This window comes from Asterias rubens, chromosome 1, assembly GCF_902459465.1.
Source record: "Asterias rubens chromosome 1, eAstRub1.3, whole genome shotgun sequence".
NCBI classification, from domain to species: domain Eukaryota; kingdom Metazoa; phylum Echinodermata; class Asteroidea; order Forcipulatida; family Asteriidae; genus Asterias; species Asterias rubens.
Window position 1 is genome coordinate 19,760,057 of NC_047062.1, and position 26,207 is coordinate 19,786,263.

At 37.6% G+C, this 26,207-nt stretch overlaps 1 protein-coding gene across 3 annotated transcripts in view; it reads right to left on the minus strand.

The window, feature by feature from the left end:
• The window catches only part of LOC117287651 (signal-induced proliferation-associated 1-like protein 1), a 68,235-nt gene extending 42,585 nt beyond the window's left edge, over positions 1 to 25,650 (minus strand). For 2 of the 3 annotated variants that reach the window (XM_033768216.1, XM_033768214.1), the window contains exons 1-2: positions 25,479 to 25,650; positions 2,886 to 4,715 (exon numbers count right to left, since the gene is read on the minus strand). In XM_033768216.1, the coding sequence (XP_033624107.1) occupies positions 2,886 to 4,274 (1,389 nt within the window). In that variant the 5' untranslated portion in view covers positions 4,275 to 4,715; positions 25,479 to 25,650. Of the gene's footprint in view, positions 1 to 2,885; positions 4,716 to 9,667; positions 9,688 to 25,478 lie in introns of those variants that run through there. The other variant, XM_033768215.1, reaches the window with a different exon arrangement.
• Positions 25,651 to 26,207: the final 557 nt, after the last annotated feature.

Consider the following 26,207-nt stretch of genomic DNA (forward strand, 5'->3'; position numbering starts at 1 on the left):
AGGTAATTCCTCAATTTGTACCACAATAACATAACAAACAAGCGTCACGTACAATATTGGTCTTTTTTAAATGCCAGTTTGGACCAAATTTTTGACAATTTTCCCAAGCTTACAAAACAATGTTTTAAAGCCATTGGACACTTTCGGTACAGAAAAAAAAAAATTTAAAGTTCAGAGATTTACAAATAACTTACAGGGTTTACAGAAAGGTAATGGTGAAAGACTTCTCTTGAAATATTATTCCATGAAATGCTTTACTTTTTGAGAAAACATTAAAACAATATCAATTCTCGATATCGAGAATTACGGATTTATTTTAAACACATGTCATGACATGGCGAAACTTGCGGAAACAAGGGTGGGTTTATTTTCTCCCGACTCTGATGACCGGTTGAGCCTAAATTTCACAGGTTTGTTATTTTATATGTAAGTTGTGACACACGAAGTGTGGGCCTTTGGACAATACTGTTTACCGAAAGTGTCCAATGGCTTTAAAACTAAAGGGAAAGTACATTATATTCTCATTTTGGGGGGGAAAAGTTCATTGAAATCAAAATTTACTAAGCTACATTCATAGCACAGAAACACATCACGGACTGTAGGATTGCAAAAAACAACAAAATTATGTTAAAAACCTTAATAAAAAAAATGGTTTTTGCTTTTCAATAATTTTGCACCAATCTGATTGAGACTCAATACAGTAACTGTGGTTTTCAAATGAATACATGTGTAAACTTGGACTACATTTAACATTATGCATTAAAGACCTTTATCACGGTGTGGTCATCTTGATTTTTACTCCATTCCAACTCGTTGTAACCAAACTGAGGCTGGACGAAATAATAGTGTGGTGCCATGAGCAATGAATGCTTGCATTCATTACTGTTATTGAAAACAAGGAACATGACCAAGATGGTGACAGCGTAATAAAGGTCTATAGACCTTTCTTTTGTTGATAAACAAACCGCGGGTGGTTGGCATGGTCGGCCGAATGTTAGTAAAACACTCAATCGTAAAAACAGATGTTTCAACAAAATTCAACATTTTCTGCAAATTTTCAATTAAATAAAATACCTCTCATGATAAGTTGCTTTGTTTTAAACAAAATCAACAAATTTTGTTACATTGTTACCAAAAATAGCGATCTATTCTTGATTTGCACTTATGGCGTTCTATAGTTTTCCAATCTGGGTTGGCAAAAACTCGGGCTGTGATGTTGCAAAAGAAAGGTCTATAGCCCCACCCCTGCCCTCTTCACACTGTGTGAATTCTACCAGATTGACCCATCATTGAATTTACACATTGCACTGGAGTGCAAACTAGACACACCCTCTCTTGGCACTGGGTGAACCTCATAAAATCCATGATTTCTTAACTTCTTGTTCCTGATTTTTGAAATATTTAATACACACATCCTTTTTTGGTACATTTTCCTGACTTCATGCATTTTAAAATTTCCTGAAAGGCATTTTTCATTATCAAGTTGATACAGTTGTAGTTTGACCAAAAGGGCTAGTAAAATACATGTTTTTGTGGCAATTTTATTTGTTTGAAAGTATTTAAATTGTTACTTTTGTTTCCAGATATTTTTATATTAGAACAATAACTCGGTCATGTTGTATATCTCTCCCAATTTTTTGGGTGAGAAAGTGGCTTCAGACACGTCGGTGCCTACAAAAAGTATGACAAGTACAAATGACTGTTTTGGATGGATCATGTACAAGATGGCTCCAATTACAACATTCCATGTCAATGATCCATGCTCTACATTCTTCAAGTGACCTTTGAGGTCGTAAGGTCACAAAGCTGACGATTTGATGACAGTGTTTGTTTAGTACATTGTGACATTTTTCTTCCTGTAAAACCCTTGATTGGCAAGTTAAGTTCACACCAATTTGTAATGTACTGTACATATCGTCTTTTCCCTTCCCAGATGAAACTCGTTTTCTGAATATTCTTAAAGATTACCAATGACTTCAATCACAGAAATTGGAATCCTTTTTTAAAGACAGTGGATACTATTGGTAATTGTCAAAGGCTAATCTTCACAGTTGGTGTATCTCAACATATGCATAAAATAACAAACCTGTGAAAATTTGAGCTCAAACAGTCATCAAAGTTGCAGGATGATAATGATAGAAAAAACACCCTTGTCACACGAAGTTGTGTGCTTTCAGATGCTTGATTTCGAGACCTCAAATTCTAAATATGAGGTCTCAAAATCAAATTTGGTGAAAAATTACTTCTTTCTCGAAAAATACATTACTTCAGAGGGAGCCGTTTCTCACAAGTTTTTATACTATCAACCTCTCCCCATTACTTGTACTCTTATTAAACAAGTAAGGTTTTATGATAATAATTATTTTGAGTAATTAACTATAGTGTCCACTGCCTTTAAACTAAAGGGAGGGTAGTGGTACACCTTTTGTAATTACTCCAAAAATGAATGACCATAAAAACTTACTTGGTAAGAAGAACTGCAGCTGTTGATAAATACAACATTTTGAGAAATGATTCTCTTCAAAGGAATGCGATTTTAGAGAGAGTGATTCAAAAACATCTCAATCTGAGAAATATTTCTGCATCATGAGTTTTTTTCTTAGGTTGTATATTCCAATTACGAATTGTTTTTTCCTGCACGGACATAACCGCACATGATTTTTGGCAATATCTCAAAAAAGTTACCACGCTTTGAAATAAAGTTTTCCCAGTGAACACAATATTTCTAAGGCTGCCCAAAGGGTTGAATGCATTCATGTATATTATTGACAATACGATAACTCTGAAATGCAAATCAAAACCTTCTAGTTATATTGTACCACGATTGGGGAAAGACTCGTCCTTGATCAGAGTACACTGGGAAAAAAAATTAAATTTTGACTAACCTCTGGAGTGTTACTGGCACTGTGTCGAGAAGCAGCTGAGGCACCCGTTGTTGTATTTCTTTTCCGGCCGGTTAGTTTTTTATTCTTGATGACATCCTGAACGTCAAAGTATGTACTCTGGACGTCGTAATGCTGGAAGGCAAGTTGCCTCGTCCTCTCCTCGATCCTTTCCTCAAGACTTATGTCTTCCTCCTCTGCCCGAGAATTCTTCTCCATGGCCTCCCCACGGTCGCTGCCCTTCACGCTGCTCCGCAGTTTCTTCTTGAAGAAGGATTGATCCGCTGCTGACACAGACTTAGTTCGGTTCTTCTTGTTACGCTTGCTCTGCCTTCGAGAAATCTTAGGGCTTCCCCCAAAGTCAGCATTATCAGTACTATCTTTAGAGTACAGGAGTTCTCTACTACCAGACTTTTCGACAGTTGTCTGTTTGGAAACAGAAGGCATACTTCTTTCACTATCTTCGAAATGGGCACCTCTGTTTACTTTTCCCTGGAGGAGTTTATTAAACTGAGGTGGCGCAGGGCTTCTTTGATCCGTGTCTGCCCGATAGTCTTGCAGCATTTGGAAGAAGCTCTCCCCACCTACACTCTGTACGTCAATAGATGAGGTACTACCATATTCTCGTCGGGGTAACAGGGCGGTGTGATGGTAGTCCATTCTGTCATTGATTTCGTTAAGGGTAGAGTTACTATTGCTACGTCGAAGCTGTGTACGTTCGTTCCGTATGAGGTTCCTTACATTATCCGTGGTCAAGGCTGCCTGTCTGGAAGCATCATTGGTTCCCTGAGATGATACAAAGTACTTATTATCTGGGCTGGTGTTGTGCCGTCGATGAGGGCTACCAGTCATCCGAGTCCGTTTATCGTCCGGCACACCATCCCTCCAAAAGCGGCTGTTCCCTGACGGAGTGTTTATCTGATCTTGGTTCCGCATCAGTTGCACCCTAGTTGCCGTGCTCGTCCGTGATTCTTGCGGGAGGGCTGGTCTGACTTCACCACCTTGCTCCAATCGATCCCCTACTAATCTAGGATCCTCATAGTTTCTTTCATACTTGTCCTCTACTCTCACAGGAGTAGCTATAAAATGTCCTGATGGTAAAGCCCCACCACTATTTGTGCCGCTTTGGGTTAGTCTATCTACTTCTTCATTTGGTTTCATTGGATCATCCATACTTGGCACCCGCCTGCCGTCAGATCTGGGCGGATAGTAAGTGTCACCGCCATCCCCCGATGGAGAGGTCCTCCCATTGGGAACCATATTATTGTGGTAGTACTCCGCCATTTGAGTCGCACCCTGTCGTACGCTCTTGATCAGATGGGACTGTGTCGTCGACTGTGGCACGTTAGTGTGCATGTATGATGGGTAGACACTTCTTCCTTGTGCCGCCATTGCGCATGTCACACCAGCATTGTATTGGCTAAAACGCACAGCGCAAGGGCAGGACAAGGCAGTGTGGTGTCCTTGCCAACAATACCAGTTTCCTTCCTTCCTATTCAAGACCCTCCAGTTTCCTGTGCAAAATGTTCTCTCCACCCCTTCACTCTCTCTCTCTGCTGAGGAGAGATTGGAAACTGATTAACCTGGACACAGTTGATCTGGTTTCCCCATGGCCAGAAAAACAGCGACAATTATCACACACATAATCACATTGTTGATTTCGTCAGCAAGTTGTTTTCACTTCTCCTGTGCTTTCATTGAATGTTTCTGGAAGTCACGATTGTTTTTCTTGCAGATAACGTATCCGATGAACTAGTTGCTCTTTTGCTTGTTAATATGTCAACCGACTCACTGGTCAGCATTCCTCGCTTCCATGGTAGACATTTACCATTTCTATAAAAAAAGGAAAAGAACATAAATGTTTATTTTAAAAGTTTTTAGGACCAATTATGTGTTTCGATAATAGATCAAGCAATGTAACCTGTACATTGTACAATGCAAGACGTAAAAAAATTGGGATACACAATTAGGTGAAGGGCAAGTCATCCACCGACCGTACTCTTGAAAAACATTTGAAACAGACAATGTGTACTTTGTACTGCTTAAATGGACAACATACCATGGGAAAATGTTTTTCTTTAAAACTGCATTAAATAGTGTAACTCAATGCATGTCATGCTCCGGATTTGAAATAATCAACGACATGGTAACTTACACTGCCATTGCATATTAAGGGATATAAATGCAAGTTCCAATGTACAGTACATGTATGTCACTCAGAATTAGAAGGAAAAAAGTGTTTTGAAAGACTTATAATGGGAGGAAGTTGCTAATGGTCATGTACAGTTTGATATTCCAGTGAAATATTTACTTTTCCTTATTTTTGTTTGTTAGTTAAGTACATGTAAGGTACGCTACACGCAAATTTAGACAAAGAGTACTGTGTAAGTAATGTTATTGCTTTACTGAAATCAATGACAAGAATTTGGTTGTGAAATTTGAGCGTGGTACAAATATGATCGTACCACTAAACTAAACTAGAAAAAGAACAGAATAAGAAAGTTATTTCCTGAAACTCTTGCCCATACCCGTACTTTCCCTTTAAAATATCAGCATTATTATTCAGTGACAAACACACCACTGAGACTTAATGAACACATCTGTACCAACAACCTTGAATGATTTCCACTTTGAATTATTCTCCTAATCAGGACACCCCTGCTTGTATGTAATTAAACATGGATATCAATAGCGTCAAGACCCAGCAAACAAAAGGCAGAGTAGCAGGGAGTACACAGACACCATGTTAAGATGAGCTGTAGATGACATTCCCTGCTTTATACTGAATTCTGAATAGGCATGGGAACATGGCACAGTGGTTTCAACTAGACAGGTATCCCTGGTTCAACAACATGGTTTTAATGTCCTAACAGACTTAGGCCTAAGTTTATAGAGCTGTTGAAGCAGTGAATGATGCTTAGTAATAGTCTGCTCAGCAACCCCTGCTCTCATAAATCTACTGAATAGTAGCTTTAGCCCAATCACTTGTGCAATATTTTAAGACGTTTTAATTTATCTACAAGTTTAGGTTTTATTTATTTATTTATTTCCCTTTATTGTTTATCCTTACCTCATCTGTTATTTTCACTTATTTATTTATTTTTAATTTAATTTATTTGTTATTCTTAACATGTATTTATCATTTTCTATTGGTTTTTAATTTTCTGCTTTTATTATTGCTTTGTGTACTATATTATGTTAAATCTATATTAATTTTTATTGTGTACCCCAGATGTGCGGCAACAGATCTACGGATCATAGTATGTATTTGCTTTTGTTGTCCCTTGCCCATCTTGGGGTATAATGTTGTCAATGTATTTTGTTTTGTACTGTTATGGCGAATAAAATAATAATAATAATAATAACATGTAGGCCTAGTATTTGAACCATGATCATGGAGTACCTCCAAGCTGGAACATAATGTCTTTTAGGATAGCCACAAAACTTCCCTTTGAGTGAAGCTTTTCTAAAAGAGCACTAAAGTTTCGGAGAAAAAGGCAGAAAAACAGTCACATGGGGGCCAGTCAGACTTGGATTTAATAACCATACTGTTCATGTCCTTGCTAGGCATTTAAAAAACATATTTGCCAACATGAAAAACAAAATATTAAGCTAATGTACACACATGTAACAATGCACACCGGCCACACTGACTACAGTACATTATACATATTGTACAACGAGTAAAGTCCAATGGTACAGGTGTGTGTTCATAATTTGGCAATCGTGGTCATTCTGTCATTCATTAATCTACTTCCAAGAAAGCTTTGCTTCCAAGTACCATCAACAAAATGACACTCAATCTTTGAATAAACATGTATCATTGGAAGGGTACTATTGTAACATTTAACAGGTGATATTTATTCAAGCAAAAATACAATGTACAGTACTACACTACATTTAAATACACAAACATTGTCGTGTGACAAATTGCTAATCAAAAATACATAGGCCTACTGCCAAGGCTTTATTTTGGAGGATAAATTATTATCATTAACTATCAATATTTTTAAACAGACAATGAACACTTTCATAATACTTTGTACACAGTTATTTGCTATCCCGTCTATTCCATCCTGGAGTTTACAATACATGGAGCTACTAGTAAGTTTGCATGATGCAACCACGCTGAATGCAGTGGTTTGCAGTGGTTTTCCCCCTATCCTGTGGGTGGGGTTGTTTAGTCCACTATCGAGCAAGCCAACTTCACAAGGTTTGGCTCCAGCGCTAACTACCATTGGAAATGCAATGAGTATGTTGTTCTTTAAGGGATATAATCACTTCCACTTCCCTTTCAGTTTCACATGTAAATTTGAGAAAGACTCAAGGTCTCAAAAATTAATCAATGCCAAATTGTGCCATATGAATTGCTTTAAATGTGAAAACAAATGAATTTGGGTTAGACTATACTGTATACTGTAAAATCAGCTTGGCAGTCAGATTGTACATGTAAGGTAGTGAAAGACTGCTGCCAATTCACACAGGCGTACAAATTAACATATTATGCAACCATGAGGATTCCCCTAGTCTTGGCCTGAGTGCCCCTTTAAATTTTTCCCATTTCATACACTTTTAAATAACCGCCCTTATTAACTCAGAAAAAGTAGACTTCCCTTTTTATGAGAATGAAATTCCAGGCCAGTGTAACCTATTGATAATGAAATTGTTCATTCAATCCTTAACGATGATATTGGTGGTTTTGTCGCAGGGGCTGGTTACTATACTAGGTCTACATAATTACCTCACATACATTTTTACCAAGGATGAACAATCCATAAAAGTGCAAGCTTTACTGGTGACCTCTGCACGCTTTTCAAGTGAACAAAGATGATTAACTGTCTCACATGAAGACCTGTGTATACCCCTTTTGTACATGTACAAGCACATGTACAATTCTGTCAAGGCCATTACTATTGTACAAAATACTAAACATTCCTAGAAAACCACCAATCCACGAAGCCAAACTTGATCCAAATCCACCTACCCACGTATATGTACTGTACATTGACACTTTTCTGGCACTCACTTCTGGTATCGTGATTGACCAGTAGGCAGTGGGTGTTGACTTTGAATCAGTCAGGATGAGTAAGAAATGTGAAACTATGACCAACAGTTACGCACTCAGCAGCTGTTTGTGGTATAAACATTGAAGAAAGAACCTGTGAGCCGATTGTTACTTGTAAATTTGTAATGTAAGGATGGAAAGCACAATGTAGACTACAGCGTTCTCCCTTAACAGAGGTCTGCTGGTGAAATGCCAGTTTAGAACACCTGAAAACCAGTCAGAATTCACTCAAATTCATCCGGCTGGCTAGTTCAGTGTTGAAAATCATCCCTACTATTTCATTTGAAATTAAGGACTCATTTAAACAACGGACCAGTGAAATGACTGGTCATGTTAGCTAGTCACTGAAAAAGTTAAGGGCAAACACTGCAACTAAATGAAGATGTTAATAAACATTAACAAACATGTTTTATCATTGAAAGTTCCTTGGAAAACACATTTTACCACACACGTGGGTCTAATTTTGTGGAAACTTGTTCCATTCCAGAAACTGCTTCCTAAAAGTTACATAGTTTGTTCCACAACTCATGGTAAATGTACACTGTTAAAACAATAAATCAGACAGACCAACTGCTGAAAATTCATTTAAATTTTCAAAACATCATTTAAAGACTATGTCACTGTCAGGCCAACTACTTATGATCAGCCAACTAACATAATAATCTCATTTCACAGTCCATAAAAATATTCCAGTAGAAGACTCCCACATACACTGATAAGTACATGTACAGATACATGTAGGTGCCCTTTACTTACGAAACATGTCTTGCCCTTACACTACATGTACACACTAATGAAAACAGGTGGACAACTTGGAGTTAAATAAAGAAACACAAAATGAGCAAACAGGTCAGAAAAGAAACAAACTACATGTACATGTAAGAAGGTTGCCTGAAGCAAAAAGACCACAAATAATTTGTAATAAACCTCTGTACCTCATCAAAATTTAGTTCCCTTACAGATGTCTTATTATAATAACAAGAACTTCAAGCCTGTATTGGTGATTGACTGGTAAAATTCCTTGCATTAGAGTAAACGCCCGTAGCAATGAGGCAAAGTTGTAAAAAGTCTCATCTAAAAGTTTGCTCTGCTGCAGATGTGTATAGAACCAAGAAACTCACTTCTGTGTTACTGATTGAATGGTCGGGTGTACAGTGTGTACATCCGTTTAGTTAGCCCGCAGCAAGGAGGCAAATTCTTTAATGAAATCCGTCCTTGATGCAGTTTCTACATGTTTTTACTCCTGAAGCAATGAACACTGTCTACTTGGAAGTGATCAAAATCACTTCAGCTGTGAAAATCCCCCAAGAGCATTTATGAAATGAACCCTTGCACTTAACGATGCTCAAGAATTTTCACATTATAATATTTTAGTAATAACAGTGACCATTTATAATGGACCATATCTGTCTAAAAAAAAGACACTCCTGGCGCAAGAGGAAAGCGGTTCACAAGTGGGCCTTCAAAAAAGTAGTTGCAAATTATTTATCATTAAATTTTGATTTCTATTATATGTACACACTCATGTCTTAGATATGCATGTTTACGACCATGACGTGACTGACCGAAACTACGAACCATTTACAAGTGAGACACAGTGCGCATTTCAAGTTGCCAAAGTGCACCTGTGTTCAGATGTAAAGTTCTGCTGATTTTGCACCAAGGACCGTTTGTGAAACTTCTCCCCAAGAAGGTGTATGTGCAAGGGCTTAGTACTTACATGAAATGCAATACCAATCATGTTCATGAGTTGCATTGCAAGAGGTCCATGTAAATTGTAACCAACTTTCCCAGGTGAAGGCTTCATCTTAAGGTGAAGGCTGCATGGGCAACCAATGGACCTATGAACTCAAGAAAAGGTACACTCACAGTAGGGAGTAGTTTCTTTAATTTCTACAAAACTGTAGTGAGCATGTAATGTTAAAGGGAAGGTACACGTTTGGTAATAACTCAAAACTGTAGTGAGCATGTAATGTTGAAGGGAAGGTACACGTTTGGTAATAACTCAAAACTGTAGTGAGCATGTAATGTTAAAGGGAAGGTACACGTTTGGTAATAACTCAAAACTGTAGTGAGCATGTAATGTTAAAGGGAAGGTACACGTTTGGTAATAACTCAAAACTGTAGTGAGCATGTAATGTTAAAGGGAAGGTACACGTTTGGTAATAACTCAAAACTGTAGTGAGCATGTAATGTTAACGGGAAGCTACACGTTTGGTAATAACTCAAAACTGTAGTGAGCATGTAATGTTAAAGGGAAGGTACACGTTTGGTAATAACTCAAAACTGTAGTGAGCATGTAATGTTAAAGGGAAGGTACACGTTTGGTAATAACTCAAAACTGTAGTGAGCATGTAATGTTAAAGGGAAGGTACACATTTGGTAATCACTCAAAACTGTAGTGAGCATGTAATGTTAAAGGGAAGGTACACATTTGGTAATAACTCAAAACAAATATTAACTTAAAAACTGACTTGGTAATGAGCATTGGAGAGCTGTTGATAGTATAAAACATTGTGGGAAACTACTCCCTGTGAAGTGACGTAGTTTTTGAGAAAGAGGTAATTTCTCACTAAAACAATAAAAGACTTCTAGCTAGAAGTCTTTTATACTTATCTGAAAGCACACAAATTCGTCAAACAAGGGTGTTTTTTCTTTCATCGATGACCGATTGAGCCCAAATTTCCACAGGCTTGTTATTTTATGGTTATGATGGGATACACCAAGTGAGAAGACTGGTCTTTGACAATTACCAAACGTTACCTTCCCTTTAAACTACATACTTGTAAAGCTTTACACAAAATCATTGTCAATGTTAGTTTGACCGTAGAGCAAGTTTGACCATAAGTTATGGGGCTAAATTGTTTGAGACAGAGCAGGTCCGCTTTTTGACATTAATAATAATTTTTTGATTTATATAAAGCCCATTCCATAAAATGTACACAAGCACATAAGAAACAATGCAATTTGATCAAGATACAATGCAATAACTTCATTACAATACTGTTTGCACATATTGTACAGCACCCTTTAATTTCATACTCTACATACCTAAGATTATAAGCAAACATACAAACATTCAGGGATAAACACTTGAATCTTGCACTGCATGGAGCTGATAATTCTGGAGGACATGAGCCCTAAATTGAAGCTTCCTTCATTAATTTCCTTGGATTGTATCAATTGCTTCCGTTTTACATGCCTCCCATCCCAGGGCACATCCTGCAGATTGCTGCGTGCATGCTATCTGTGATCTTACTGCGTCTTACTTGTTTTTTGGGGTGCAGCGCATTTGACATACCCGTATATGCCCCTTCTTACCATTGTTGACGGTTAAAGCCATTATACACTTTCGGTACAGAAAGACAAAAAAAAAGTTCACAGATTTACAAATAATTTACAGGGTTTACAGAAGGTAATGATAAAAGACTTCTCTTGAAATATTGTTCCATGAAATGCTTTACTTTTTGAGAAAACATTAAAACAATATAAATTCTCGATAGCGAGAATTACGGATTTCTTTTATATACACATTTTCATGACACGGCGAAACGCGCGGAAACAAGAGTGGGTTTTCCGTTTATTTTCTCCCGACTCCGATGACCGATTGAGCCTAAATTTTCACAGGTTTGTTATTTTATATATAAGTTGTGATACACGAAGTGTGGGCCTTTGGACAATACTGTTTACCGAAAGTGTCCAATAGCTTAAACTGTACCATAGCCCCCCCCCTCCCCCCAATACGCAAACATGAACTACTTGTAGCACATTCTGATTCCTACAGATGTACACCTACATGTACAAACAATTAGCTATTTTTGAGAAACAAAATTGAGAATACATTTATGAGGCCTAATAACTTCATGGAGGCCATGCAGGACGATTGCCTCCATGCCCCTGGACATCGCCTTGGTGCACTTGAAATGCTCTGCAGTAGAAATATACAATTTCCTCATAGGGTGCCCCTTCACCACATGCTTTGGTGCCCTTGCTTGCCCTTTCAAAAACGAAGCATAGGCTTGTATTTCTACCTCCATGCTCTGTCAAACATTCATTTCCACTTTAGCATGATAACAGTTATAAATGAAAGAGTTCTTTATCCTGTGTACCTGATGTAGGCCTATCATATCAACTGAATCTTTCAACATGTAGTAAGGGTATCATTTCCACAAAGGAATCAACTACTTATGATCAGCCAACTAACATAAAAATCTCATTTCACAGTCCAGCAGAGTTGAAATCCCCAGTCGCCATGGGTGTGTGTATTGAGTGTCTAACTGCCCTTGCTGAACATGCCAGGCATTCTTCCTGTATTGGTCAATTGGTTAAATAACATCAATAGGCATAACAACCTTCATTTAAGTGTAATAACTGAGAATGTCAAACTTGTAGAAACCAACTGTGTCTAGGTTCCACTGAAAAAAAATTAAAAATGATTATAAAAAGTTCCTAACTATCCGCTTTGATGTTCACTGGGTGAACACGCAGGCTGGTGCACAGACACTGCATTTGGCAGCAAATGATTTATCATACAATAAATCACACATAAATGTCAAATGAGTTCTTATATTACCACATAGCATTGTGTATTTTACACATGTCACACAGAACATCAGCATTGAACTTTGCTCTTTGCAGAGGCACAACAATTTACTTTGGGTAAGGTGAACCTCTATGAAGAAAATGTAAATTTGTACAGACACCTTGCACAGTGCACCACAGCAAAAGCACAGGGCACCACGGCAATTGCTGTGGGTACCGCGGGTTATTTCAAGGCCTGGAGCGTACTACATGTATGTACACATCAGATTTTGAACATGTTCAAATCTGCAAGCATACACTTGGCCCTATGCTTGACCATTGATGGAGCCCTCGTACAAACACAGTGCAACAACAGGGAAACAATTAATAAACAAATAGGTGCAGAAGTCTCTGCCAGCGCAACCAAATCTCTGTCAGTGGTTTTCATTAACACCGTGGGAAATACAAACTTAGTTCAAGTGCAAACTGTCTTGGTGCAACAATAACCCATCTTTATTCACTCGTTGTGTGAATGACCTGTCACTGTCAGTGTCAGGTGAGGGTGAAAACTGTGTAGGCGTTAGGATTGTCAAAAATCCAAGGATGAACAGGATTTGCTGGCCAAAACCCCTGCATAACCACAAAATTATAAATACAAAAAATTCCAAATACCTGAGCACACCCCCTTAAATCACCCACTTTCTTTTCAAACAAAATCCTATAGGATAATATCACCGTGAAATTTTGCATTCTGCAGGGTCCAATTTTATAAAGCTGATTTATGAGCTAAAAAATAAAATGTTGGTCAGGAAACCTGTCACAAGTGCACTGGCCTATAAGTATTGTGGCTGGGAACCTATTCCTGCTTAGCAACTAATTTTATCTGGCCTTGATGAAATTGCTCAGCAGGGTCTATTCTTTAAACCTGCTTTCTGCAAAAATTAGCAGGATACCAGTCACAGGCAGGTGGTGCATTTGCATTTGGTATTTTGGCTGGTAACCTTAATTCGCTAAGCATAATTTTGTTGTGCTAAGCTGGGTTTCATCAAGCCTATAACCAACAAAATAGCTCAAAAAAAAAAATGCTTCAAAACAGAAACAGGTTACCGGCCAAAATGTTTTGTTCTGGTTGTTGGGATTGGTACCTCAAATGTCTTTTGCTAAGCAGCGTCATTTTCTAAGCAGTATTTTCTACTTCAGAAAAAAAACAGCTTTAAAAAAAGGACCCTGCTCTTATCAAGTCCAAACCAATTACTAAATTTCTATAATTACTGCTGGAACTAACGATTGCTGTCCAGACCACAGCTGGTAAGTAACTCATTATCAATTGATCTTCCTTTGAATGACATCCCTTTGTTTATCTTCAATTTCTTTCTGTCTGTAATCAGGTTCTAATTGCCTTATCTTGGTGAGAGATACATGTCCACTTAGTTAGGCCATGGTTCTACTGTTCTTCGCATATCTACAACTCCAAACAGATGTATAAATAATTTGTGCATGGTCATTTAATTTTTAAGGCTCCACAGCATAACCCATTAGGCAAGAGTACACATGTGATACATTTTGCAAGAAGTTAATGCCCTCACTAAAAAAGACAATCCCAAAAACCAATGTAGAATTACAGTTAAAGCCATTAATTTTTTAGACGACACCCATCATGCTAAACAAAGACTATACCACATGCATGCAGGGCAAGCAATACAGTGTGAGGGCAAGCGTTAGGTTCAATTGTCGGGTCGCAGCTGGCACTGCATGTTAATTTCATTTTATTTTGACAAGTAAAGCTTCTGTAAAAGATGGTGCATAATTTTGAGAATTGCAGGTTCAAGTTCTTATACTCACTGCTTTGTTACAGCAGTATTGAACTGGTGCAACTCATATTACACATTAGAGACAGACTGCATTATTTATGTGTTTATATCAATAGAGGTGTGTGTGTTATTGCAATACACACTTGTCCTATTATCAGGTCAACAAAGCCTCAAGTCATTGATAAAGTGTAGATCAACACAAGAACAGTCTCTGTGCATTCCCAATGTCAAGACACAGCCTGACCTTTTGCTGGATTAAAGTCAAAGGCCATTCAAGGATTGAGATTTCAATGGTAACTAAGGCAATCCAAATTGGCGGCTACAGCTACGGCTAGATTTCCGTGTCACCATGCATTAAGGTAATAGGAGGTTCTAAGCAACACCCTTCGCAACAGCCGTAGCCGCCAATTCTGATTCGGCCTTAGTGTTTTGTGATAATAATCCACCAGTCCATCATTCTTAATTCTGAAGACAAAAAAAGGGAACAAGACTTGAGTAAACTATGTACAGTTTTTTTGTAAGAAAGGTGACTTGTAATGTAATGTTTGCATGCGACTTGTTTGTAAGTTATTGTTCACTTCACTGTACTGCACTGGGTCATTCAACTGAACCAAGTTTATCAAATTTCTTTGTGAATAGTTGTATGCCTGTTTACATTGTATTCTTGCAGAATAGTACACAACTTTGACCAAATAAAAAAGGTCGGATCACAAAACAGCAGGTCCACCGAGTGTTTGAGGGAACCACATGAGTCACTCTACCAGAATTGATAGGTTGTAGGTATCATGCTGGCAGATGGATGCTGGTGAGAATTTCAGGTATTGGAGGTGACCCCCTTAAAGTGTGGCATTATTAAGAATAAAGAAACTGTGTTGTGGAGCATTGCTTTTCTTCTTCGGGGTTGGGGGTGGGGGGGGGGGGGTGTGGCGGCAAATAATAAGCGAAACTCAGTCATTATACAATGACAGTGTGTGCTTGAAGAACTTAAGTGAACAGGCCTGCCCGGTTGGAAAAATCTTAGGGGTTGTTTGAGGGTCGCTTGCTACAACACATAGCCTAAATTTCAGAACACAGTATGTGCACTACATACATATACTGTAGGCGTGTTTCAAAAGAAATTTTGTACACTTCCAAACAGATATAGTTACAAAAGTGAGTCTGGTGTCCATATGTCATCAAGTCATTGTGAACATCCTTCAATGGAAATCAACCTAAATTGGGTCAAAGTACCTGCTTCCAGTCTTCCAATCGATTAAATATTTAAGAACTGCAAACAAAAAAAATCAAGGAAAATCCTACTGATTGTTTTAGAAAGACGTGTGGTATAAATGTACATTGTACAAAATGTTCTCCAAGAACACATTATAGTACATGAAGGCCTGACGCCTGACGGAGGTAATGGTCTTGGAGGCAATTACCTCCGTTACCCCTGGTCATTGCAATGGTGCCCTTTGAAATGTTCAAATGAAGTTAACAATTTCCTTACCTGAGCATCCTTTCTCTCCGATCTCAAGTGCACCCTTTACACAGGAAAAACACCTTCGTGCCATTGCCATTTCAAGAACGAATGCATCATGCCTGTGGTTTGTTTCACCTAAGATCTGCAAACCCCTTTTCTTTGGCATGTGCAGTTACAATGTGGGTGCTTCATAAAGAGGGGTAAAGAAATGCTAGCCTGTAATTTATTTAGATTAAATTTCCCCTCATTTGATTTGTGCAATCTCAGTGACAGACTGTGATCCTATGCCTGCCTGACTCTACCATCACAACACCTCAATCATAGCGGGACTAATTCCATAAGCCCATAATTTGATTTGTATGCGGCGGTATTAATTACATACAGTATGGATGTGGGCACATCACATTAACATACATACCATGTATCGAATGTATCATGTGCTCATCAAAGCAAAGTGTACATGTTGTGAGCATCTATGGTCCTTTTTCTATGTTGTGAGTAGGCATGTTTAAAAGTATGGACATTGTGTAACACCTTCAAGCAGGATCTTTAACCATTTCACGAAATGACCAAAAGCGAGAAACGTTTGTTTTGAAACTACTGCAAGTTATAAGAACTGCATACTCAAAACAAATCTCACTTTTCTTAAATCGAGGAATCAATCTATTGAACTTCACTAATATTAAATTATTTGGCAAATACTGTTTACCTGTTCAATTGAGAGTAATTATGAATTAGGTACAGATAGGTTCAAAAACACTACATGTGCATCCATTATCCATACATGTACATGATACGTGATAGTCATACAGGTGCCGCAGCAGTGACTTCACATTACAGTCAGATCAGTGACTGTCTTTTGTGCTCAATCCTGAACACTAACTAACGGTGCATCTTTTGTTAAGGACCACATTCCAACCGCACAAAAGTGTAAATCCATGGCTCCGGGCATAATGAGGACAAATGGCAGGCCACTTTACACTTCCCTTGTGCATCGACCCCTGTTGTTCTTGGTAGGAATGCATGAGTGATAGCACTAATCCTTCAAAATGGTTCTCCGCAGAACTTTTTGAAAAATTGTGCATTCTACAATGCAAACCCAAAACGTTTGAAGTTTGGCCGAAGCACGCTGAATCTAAAAACCTATCCTCGGAATGTTTTTTTTAAAACTAAGTTTTTGGCTTTAAAAGCCCTTCTGTGAACTCTTCATTAATTTTGCCCAGGTCCTGGTCCTGATCACACTTTAAAACTTATTGAAAATGGGGCAGAGCAATGGCATTGAAGAAACTTTATTCTTCCTTGAAATATCCACGTGATTTATGTGAACTTGGGGAGGAAAAATAGTCTTTTCTTTCTAGCCTTCTTCCTCTAGTGAGAGCAGATTGCCAAACCTCTAACAAACAAATACGGACAAGAGAAAAAACAAAACCTTGTACAAACTTGGAGGAGAACAAATGCCTAGTTGGGTAGGCCTACATATTTACACAAAATCTAACTGTACATTAAAAACAATTTGTTCCTTGGCCAAAACATGACGGCCAATCCTATGCAGAAATAAGTACAATTGCATTTTAAAATACATAAATAATATACACAGTAGTTGCAACTGTCCGCAAAAAGGTCAATATTTTGAGAACCGTTTAAAGGGCAACTTGAGGTGAAAAACATTCTTTGTCCCTCCTGCTTTTAAAATAAATTTGACAACAATTAACAAAGACAACAAATTTCACATCTAAGTGACAGCCTTTCTCTGATGAACTGTGCAAAAAATTTCAAAATTGATCAATACACATGCATTCTGTTAGTGTTAAATGATGTACAGTTGTATAATTAATGACAACTCTAGTTTGTTACAAAGACCCCGGGACACAAAGGATCCAACAAACCGCATAAAATATCCAGTCTACTTCCACTACTTCCAAAGAATAACAATCCTACACTGAACACCAGTGCTCAATACAAAGCACACTTCAGAGAGAGCTGGACTCTTCCGACCAAGCCACAGCACACTGACACTGTCCCAGAGTATTGTCAAACAACGAGAGCTCCATGGTCAAACAAAAAGGGGAGCATTACACTCCGCTATGGATCAGGAGAGCTGAGATGGAGCTGTCCGTATTCATCTTAGAATGGATTAGCATTCCAATGGCTGTGCCTCTCGGCCATTCACAGCCAAGACCCATGGCATGACACCAGGTACCCTGCACAGTTGCTGTCCAGTCGCCCATTAATAATGACAAGTAGAATGTCTTGGTTACCAGGACAGTTGTTGATCATAGGATAGTTCTTCACCATGTTTGTACATGTTGTGACTTGTTTGACCGAAAGCAGACGCACGGGTGATTTTTCAAAACCGGTCTTGGACAACAGATGATTGATGCCTGAATAATTCCATAACTTTAATAGCATCTTTTCATGAACCAAAGGCTCCTTCCTAGACAAACAAATAGTGCAAACTTTCTTTTTCAGAATAATCCCGAGAATACCAAATATACAGATACCTCCTATGGTATTTAGAAATTTGCCAGATATTCCAAAGCTGCTAACATTTGCAACTCTTTGAGAAACAATTAGGAAGTTTAGAATTGTACTCAACATAAATTAGGGAGAAAAGTTTCCTTAATCAGAAAGATATTTGGTTCATCCAAATATGGCAAGATTGTTCCCCCCTAGTGCCCAGTAGTAAAAGTTTGGAGGTACTGTATTGTACACTTACTACATCGGCGTTTAATTATGCTGCAAGATTCAAGTTTTTTCAAGAGGGTTCCAGCATAAAAAAAAATGCTTCAAATAAGAGTCTTTTTTTTAATACAAATTCCCGGAAGTTGCTCTTTATCGTTTCTTTTGCAATCCCTTTAGTGTACAAAGCACACCAGTACATTGTATATTATTACGTACGTAGACTAAGCCATGCATACTAACCTAAAATTAATGACCATAAAATAAACATGCACCTACCAAGGTACACAATATCATCTACATGTACGTGTACCAGCAAATCAGTTAAAAACCTTCACAAATTATTGGACTGTATGAACAGAGATGGTTATTATGGGAGCGTGCTTCAGGGACAAACAGTAAATTGTCATATATTCAGAAAAGTATGTTCAGAAAAGTATGTTCAGTTCTTCGGTGTGACAATTCCATTTATGGCATGGTCAGTAATCACATTTATGCATTCCTCGCCACCCCCACAATATTATGAACATGAAAAAATTGTCCCCATCAAATTATGGAAAAACTTCATTGCACACAATTAAGCAGATCAGAAAGTCGGGATATAAACTTTGAATTCCACTACCTGAAAAATACTCTAGCTTTACTTGAATTGTATGCATTTGTGCATGTTTTAACTTCTGGAGTGGATTTCAAAAAGAGTCAAGGACTAGTCTTATCTTGAGTTACGGCGAGTTACTCCTTCCTAACTTAGGACTAGCCTTAAAGGCAGTGGACACTATTGGTAATTACTCAAAATAATTATCATCACAAAACCTTTCTTTATTACCAGTAATGGGGAGAGGTTGATAGTATAAAACGTTGTGAGAAACAGCTCCCTCTAAAGTGCCATAGTTTTTCGAGAAAGAAGTAATTTTCCACAAATTTGATTTCGAGACCTCAAGTTTAGAGACCTCAAGTTTAGAACTTGAGGTCTCGAAATCAAGCATCAGAAAGCACACTACTTCGTGTGACAAGGGTGTTTTTTCTTTCATTATTATCTCGCAAATTCGATGACCGATTGAGCACAAATTTTCACAGGTTCGTTATTTTATGCAAATGTTGAGATACACCAAGTAAGAAGACTGGTCTTTGACAATAACCAATAGTGTCCACTGTCTTTAAGTTTTTAATATCTCCTAGGATAACTCTTTGTGAAATCGACCCCTATTAGTATGCTTATAAATGTACACAAATTTACAATTTCTCTACACCTACATTCTTGTGTCAAAATGCTATACAACACAAAAATAGCATCCAGATATGCCTCACTGGTCAATTAATCCATGATTAACTACCCTCTGATCAAGCATCACCTCCAAACACAATGAACAACATAGCTCTAAATCCCATTGGGACTGTGTTAAATTTGTGACTCACCCATTCAGGGTGATGCTCTAATCTGCCGCCTCATTTGCATAGCTAAATATTGCCCTAGATGCATTAACCATTGGATGATTAGCGTTATGGGGATTAATATTCCATGGGAGTGTTCCATAGGGGGTAAAAGAAATTGTTCGATCGGAATGTTAAAATGTAGCAGTTTGAAACAAAGTCAAAATTAAGATTGCAGTTCTGGGCTGGCTTGATCATCAGATCAGGGCCCAATTTCATGGCTCTGCTTACCGTAAGCACAGAATCAGCACTTACGGAAGCAGGGAATTCTGTGCTTACTCCAAGCGTATTTCACGGGTTAGCAGCGAATTTGGGCTTCTGCGCGTGCGTACTTCACGTTACTAGGCATTCTACGCTTACAAGGCTAGCTCAGAAATTCGGCGCTTGCACGTCTGCGGGGTATCGCGATTGTAAGCGCAGAATTCGGCGGTAAGCAGAGCCAAGAAATTGGGCCCTGAGCTGTTTTGTTTTGTCATATTTTTCGTTTACACAAGTTTACCCAGTCGGTTTCTCTTGTGGTTTATTACTGGATAATTGCAAACAAAGGGATCAGGTTTTCTTTCACATTCACACCTTGGTATTTTAGCACACGTTTTAGTTTTACACACAGGCATTGATTTCAAAAGATGATTGAAATAATGTAGGTGGGAACAACAACAGCATACTAATTTTATGTGGGGTTGTTTCATGGTGATTACAAAGTGAACGTTGTGAGTTTTCATAAAATTACTCTACAACCAATGAATGGTCTAACATTAAAAAAAAAACAGTGGTTTTTAATACAATGACACAAGACAAACAGCATGTCAAGTTTAACCTGGTACTTTACTACAATTCTTGTACCTGGAAAATTTTATGAAGTAAATACAGTGATTCCGGGCCAGGGACAACTGGGTCCATTTATCATGATGCAGATTGTGTTTGCGACAATCCAGCGGTAATTAAGCCCTGCAAAAGTGTTAATATTTAACATACAATGGATTTGAACTTCAGATTGAAGTGCTTTGATTGATCAAGTGACGACAAGTTTCATTTGAACACACACACACACAACTACTTTCAATTGATTTGTCTAGTGTGTACACATTACAGAGTACAATGTGCGTGTATCATACAAATCATTGTTCTTCTATTCGCTTGATAAAAGTCACACTTGACCAAGCTGAAACAGATGGGAGAGACTCAAGGTTACAGCAAATACAATTGAATGGTGACAACAAAGACACATGGCTATTTATAGAGTGATATTGGGCGTAGTATGTTTGTAATAATCTGTATCTGTGTCGGTTTTTACTTTTAGGGCCTACTCAATGCACGTTCTGCTCCTATAATAAACTCATATCAATTGTTTACAAACTGCGTCAAATACTACAGGTATTTCATCCCTTCACTGTTCTGTATCTGCAAAGCTGAGATCACTTTGCAGTCCATTTCAGAGAAAACTTATTCTCACTTTACTAAAAATTTTGAGCAATGTGTACAGGGCCCGATTTCATAAAGCTGTTAAGCAGAAAATACTGCTTAGCAAATTCTTTGCTTTTTGGCTAAGCAAAAAAAAAGACATGGGGGACCAGTTGCAACCTTGTAAACGTTGGATGCATATTTGGCTGGTAACCAGTTTCTGATGAGCAATATTTTAAAGTGCTTAGCAAGTTTTATGCTTACGGGCCTTATGAAATTGGGCCCTGCACATATTCACTTTCAGAAAAATAAATAATGATATGAAAACACAAGAGTGTTTCTGTGTACACTTACAGTACACAATCAGGTGAAGTTCTTCAATGACAAAGTATAATAATTTATGACACATGTCTGCCTGCACTGCCAACCCCATGGGAAACTCATGAAAGTACAACCGCCTTGGGACATGAACAGAATATCTTTGGACTTACTGTACATAGTTGTGCCTTTGATCTTTTCCTTAATGGCTTTACTCTGTTACTGCTATTTCCACTCCAATCTTGGTGAACTTTGCAGGTAAACTTTTAAACTTTTATCTTTGAAATGTCGCAGCGCTAGGCATGGATAACTACAAGACAGTATACTGTACAACACAGTATAGAGTAAAATGCAAGCCTTGAATTTTGATTCATAACAGACCTGTAATTTCCGCCCTGATGTAAATATAAATTTCTACAAACCTTTAAAGGGCATGAAGGCAAAAAGCAAGTTCAACCCAAGGCACAGTGGGTTAATACCGGGCCTGCGTCCACAATTAAGCTCATAACTTCAATAAATAAAATAAGGCACGTGGCTAATGAATTGCTGAATTCAATACTGCTCTACTGCTTGCCTGTCCACCTGGTTAGGTATAGTGGAATTAATGCTCCCCAACTCTCACAAATTAAGTTCCATATCCTTGAAATGCTGTATAACTTATACATTGTAAGAGCTTAACTCCAGGTCAGAGTATTGCATTACATACTTAATGTACAGGGGATGTACACTAAACATCTTCGGGGTTAGATTGTTCATCTCAGCCCTGAAATTTCATCTTTGAGAGGGCAAGGCCATTTTCAAAAGGGCACTTCCTTTGGACAAATTTTAAATTTTGGGGGAATCTTTTGAAGGGTTAAAATGCAAAAACCAGGGCAACAGAGGATACTGTAGTCAGGTCTTTATCTATTGAGGGCATTACATGTATTGTCTTATAGGCTAGTTAATGTGGTCTTTTCTTGACTCACTACTAGTTAGTGTCCCTTAAAACCTGAACCTCTCCAAACCCTTCAAAACCCAACCACAATGTTTTGTTTGATTCTGTTGTCAATGGAGATTCTTTTCTCCAACGTTGAACTGAACACAAAGTTACAAAGTCTATAGTGGTGCTATCCTTATTTAGCTAGTTTAATAGGATGCTGACGTAAAGTCACCTGTGACTTGTATGAGAAACAAAAACGAAGAATAAGTGGCCACTGAACAAAAATAGCTTCGACAACATGGACGATGGGCGATAAACTTAGCTTAATGTAGGATGACGCTGGTTAACTTGCTATATGGCTCTATGAGAGTCCAGCAGTTTGGGTTACGTTTTACCATATGGTGTTGAATTTAGTTCTGAGTCAGGAAAGATCCTTGTAAACCCCTCCAGGGAGTGAGGGTTAAAATATTAACGCCTGTTGTCAATCGTTTTAGACATGGTTTGTACCATATAACATTATGACATAAATACAGCATGTAGAAGGAACTGGGACTGTATGAGTTAACATTGTAACATTATCACTTCATTCACTATAAATGTATGTATGCAGGGGTCAAAATTGCCACTAGCCCGCTAGCCCGGGACTACCAGATTTACAGCAGGGCTACTCATTTATAAAGTTTGGGGCTAGTGGAAAAATAATGCAAAAATCAACATTACAAACAGCAATGAACTGTGCTAATGGTGTATGTAAAGTTTGTGCCGTGACTCAAGACATAATGTGTTTTTGGGGCTACCAAAATCTCATCAGGGCTACTAAAAATGATGGGTTACTAGCCCTGCTGACTACCATGAAAATCAATTAATTTTGACCCCTGGCTATGTCAAATGACACTGTAAAATATCAATTGACAATAATATACTGAGCTGCATGTATCCAAGATGCATTCATAAAGAAAAGCATGATGTGCCAATATCTTAACCAAAGGGAGATTTGTATTAATGTGTTACTTGTTCATACCAAATATATTTATAGTTTGTGAGAGATTGAGTTGCCTTAAATTAGGTGAAAGTTGAGTTGGGGGAAATTATTATTCAATATTAGGCTATCAATGTATGCCCTTAAACCTAACCATGGAGGTAATAATAACAATAATAATAATAATAATAATAATAATAATAATAATAATAATAATAATAATAATAATAATAATAATAATAATAATAACAATAATAATGATAATAATAATAATAATGAGAAAGACCCTTGAGATCTAAGGCTACGGGACGAGGAGCCCGGCTCGAGGAGTTACCGGCACAAAGGAAAATGAGATCTTTCTTTTGCATGCTGTGATAAAATGAAATAATAATAATAATAATATTGAAGTCTTACATAGCGCACATATCTACCAAACAAGGTACTCAAGGCGAAACTTTCAGAAAGATAGGTTATTGAAGTGATTGCAGGTAGCATACTTTACTTCCATATATTTTGGAAGAGATACTTGATCTGACAACCTTCTTTCACTCATGAATGATCAACAAGAGAACCTTGATAACCCAAATAAGTTGTTTTTCAAAAACAATTAACAATACATACTGAATGGTCTCACAACACCATGATTTTGGGGTCATAAGGATTGAACTGTTCTGTGACAGTTTGGGCATACAGCATGTTTGTTACCTACTGCCAAAGACTGTCAATATCTACACAAACAAAATTTACAAATTATTTAGTTTGTTTCTGAATGGCCCCATTTGCTGAATCCTTCCACTGTAATACATAATGTTCATTATTGTAAAAATGCTCGTTGTTTCTTCCAAAATAACTGTAGTGCAGTAGTAAATTATTATGTTTAGCATAATTGTAGTTGCGATAACGTAACCCTCCTCCTGACGGGAGGGTTACGTTATCGCAACTAAGTAAATTGGTGAATAATGTTATGAATGAGTGTGTAATATTTACAAAATGTACCTTTGTAAGTAAACAATTAAATTAGTCAGGAAATATTTTGATAAAGTTATGAAGCAAGATTTGTTTAGCACTTTGGGGTTAGATTTGAATATACATTGCTAGGCTAGACCCAGTAACTGGGACGGTATTCCTTTTTTTCGAACTTTTGACATTATATCCGTCAGTGTCATACTACTGTACTAGGACAGATGTCAAAAATTCAAAAAGAAGGAATACAGCGCCCCAACTATTTAATGGGTCTAGAACATTGCCTGCCATTTCTTTACCTGCCATGACTTGCCGAGAGATAAAAATATCCTTATTTGGGTATTTTATTAGTTGATATATTTAGTTTTCATAAATGCGAGTGAAGAATATGTATTGTTGGTTGTATTACTCTAAAATCAACCTAGCCTAGGCCTAATAATACAACCACAATTTTCACTTATTTAAAAACAATAATTATAAATAATTTATTTCGGATAACTTCCCGTATGGCGCCACCACTTTTTCACTCATTTTTACAAAAAGGGATATATCAATCAGGTAAATTAGATACTATATTATTTTATTTCGAATGAAAAAGTGGTGGCGCCATACGGAAACTTTTCCTTTATTTCCTTAATTTGTAGAACTGCTTCAATTAAATTCAGAACAGTACAATTCATTTTAATTTAATTTAGTTCAATCATATTTTTATATTCTATTTTTCTACAATACAATATTTCATTCAAATTAACTATGAATAAAAATGAAACTTCCCTTACTCTAACCGTACTGTCAGAAGTCTTCCTTCGTTTGTTATGAAGTTACAAAACGTCTAGTTTTGCAACACTTAGCACAACAATTAATCTGCAAATTGAAATGTCCGGAAACTAGACAACTGCAACAGTACAACGCTTATTCAATGGGGACAAACTGACCAGTGAATATTTTGTAAAAAGGGTGTCAGCGTTTTGACTTTTGTTCTCCCAATCTCCCCTTACCTTATTCAACGAATTTGAAAAAGACAAGAAAATATTACAGATGAAAGCTTACCATTTATCATCCCACGAACGATCCCTGTTTTCTTCAATGATTATTTCAATCGGATATCAAAGAACGAAATTAGAACCTGTATCGCGAAACCGATCGCTACGAGATTCACAGGAGGCAGTCGGCCATCGACCACCGGAAGGAAACAATAGACATACGGAATTAATTTCCCACGCATCTTTTGGAGCTGATGCACAACGGATGCACTGCTCCTTTCGAGCCGGGACCGCAGCATGAGTAGGAATTAAATCGCACTGTTGAAAATTCTTTAACTGTCACGTGACTTTAAATTTTGATGGCTGGTTTCGCTTTGATTTCATTTGAAAAGGAGACGAGTACCAGTGAGAAAATCAGTGGGTGCCGTATAACACTTCACGAGAGGGCGCCGTTTAAGTTTATTACCCTTGCAAAAGATTTAATGAAAACTTTATCTAGCCTGCAGATTATCTCAGTTCACTTCCATTAAATCTCATTTTACAGAATTCTATCATTGTAAATGCATTCTAAACAGGGGTGAAAAACTTCACACTCTTGTAATTAATTACGGGAATCAATGTGTGGTGAAGAGGTTTTCAACTAGTGGTTTAATCCCAATACGGCCTGGTTCTTGATAATTTTACCGAGACGAAGTCGAGGTAAATTATCAAGAACCAGGCCTCGGCGGGTTTAAACCACTAGTTGAAAACCGATTCAACACACTTTGATTCCCATTCATAAATACCTTTTCGGCCA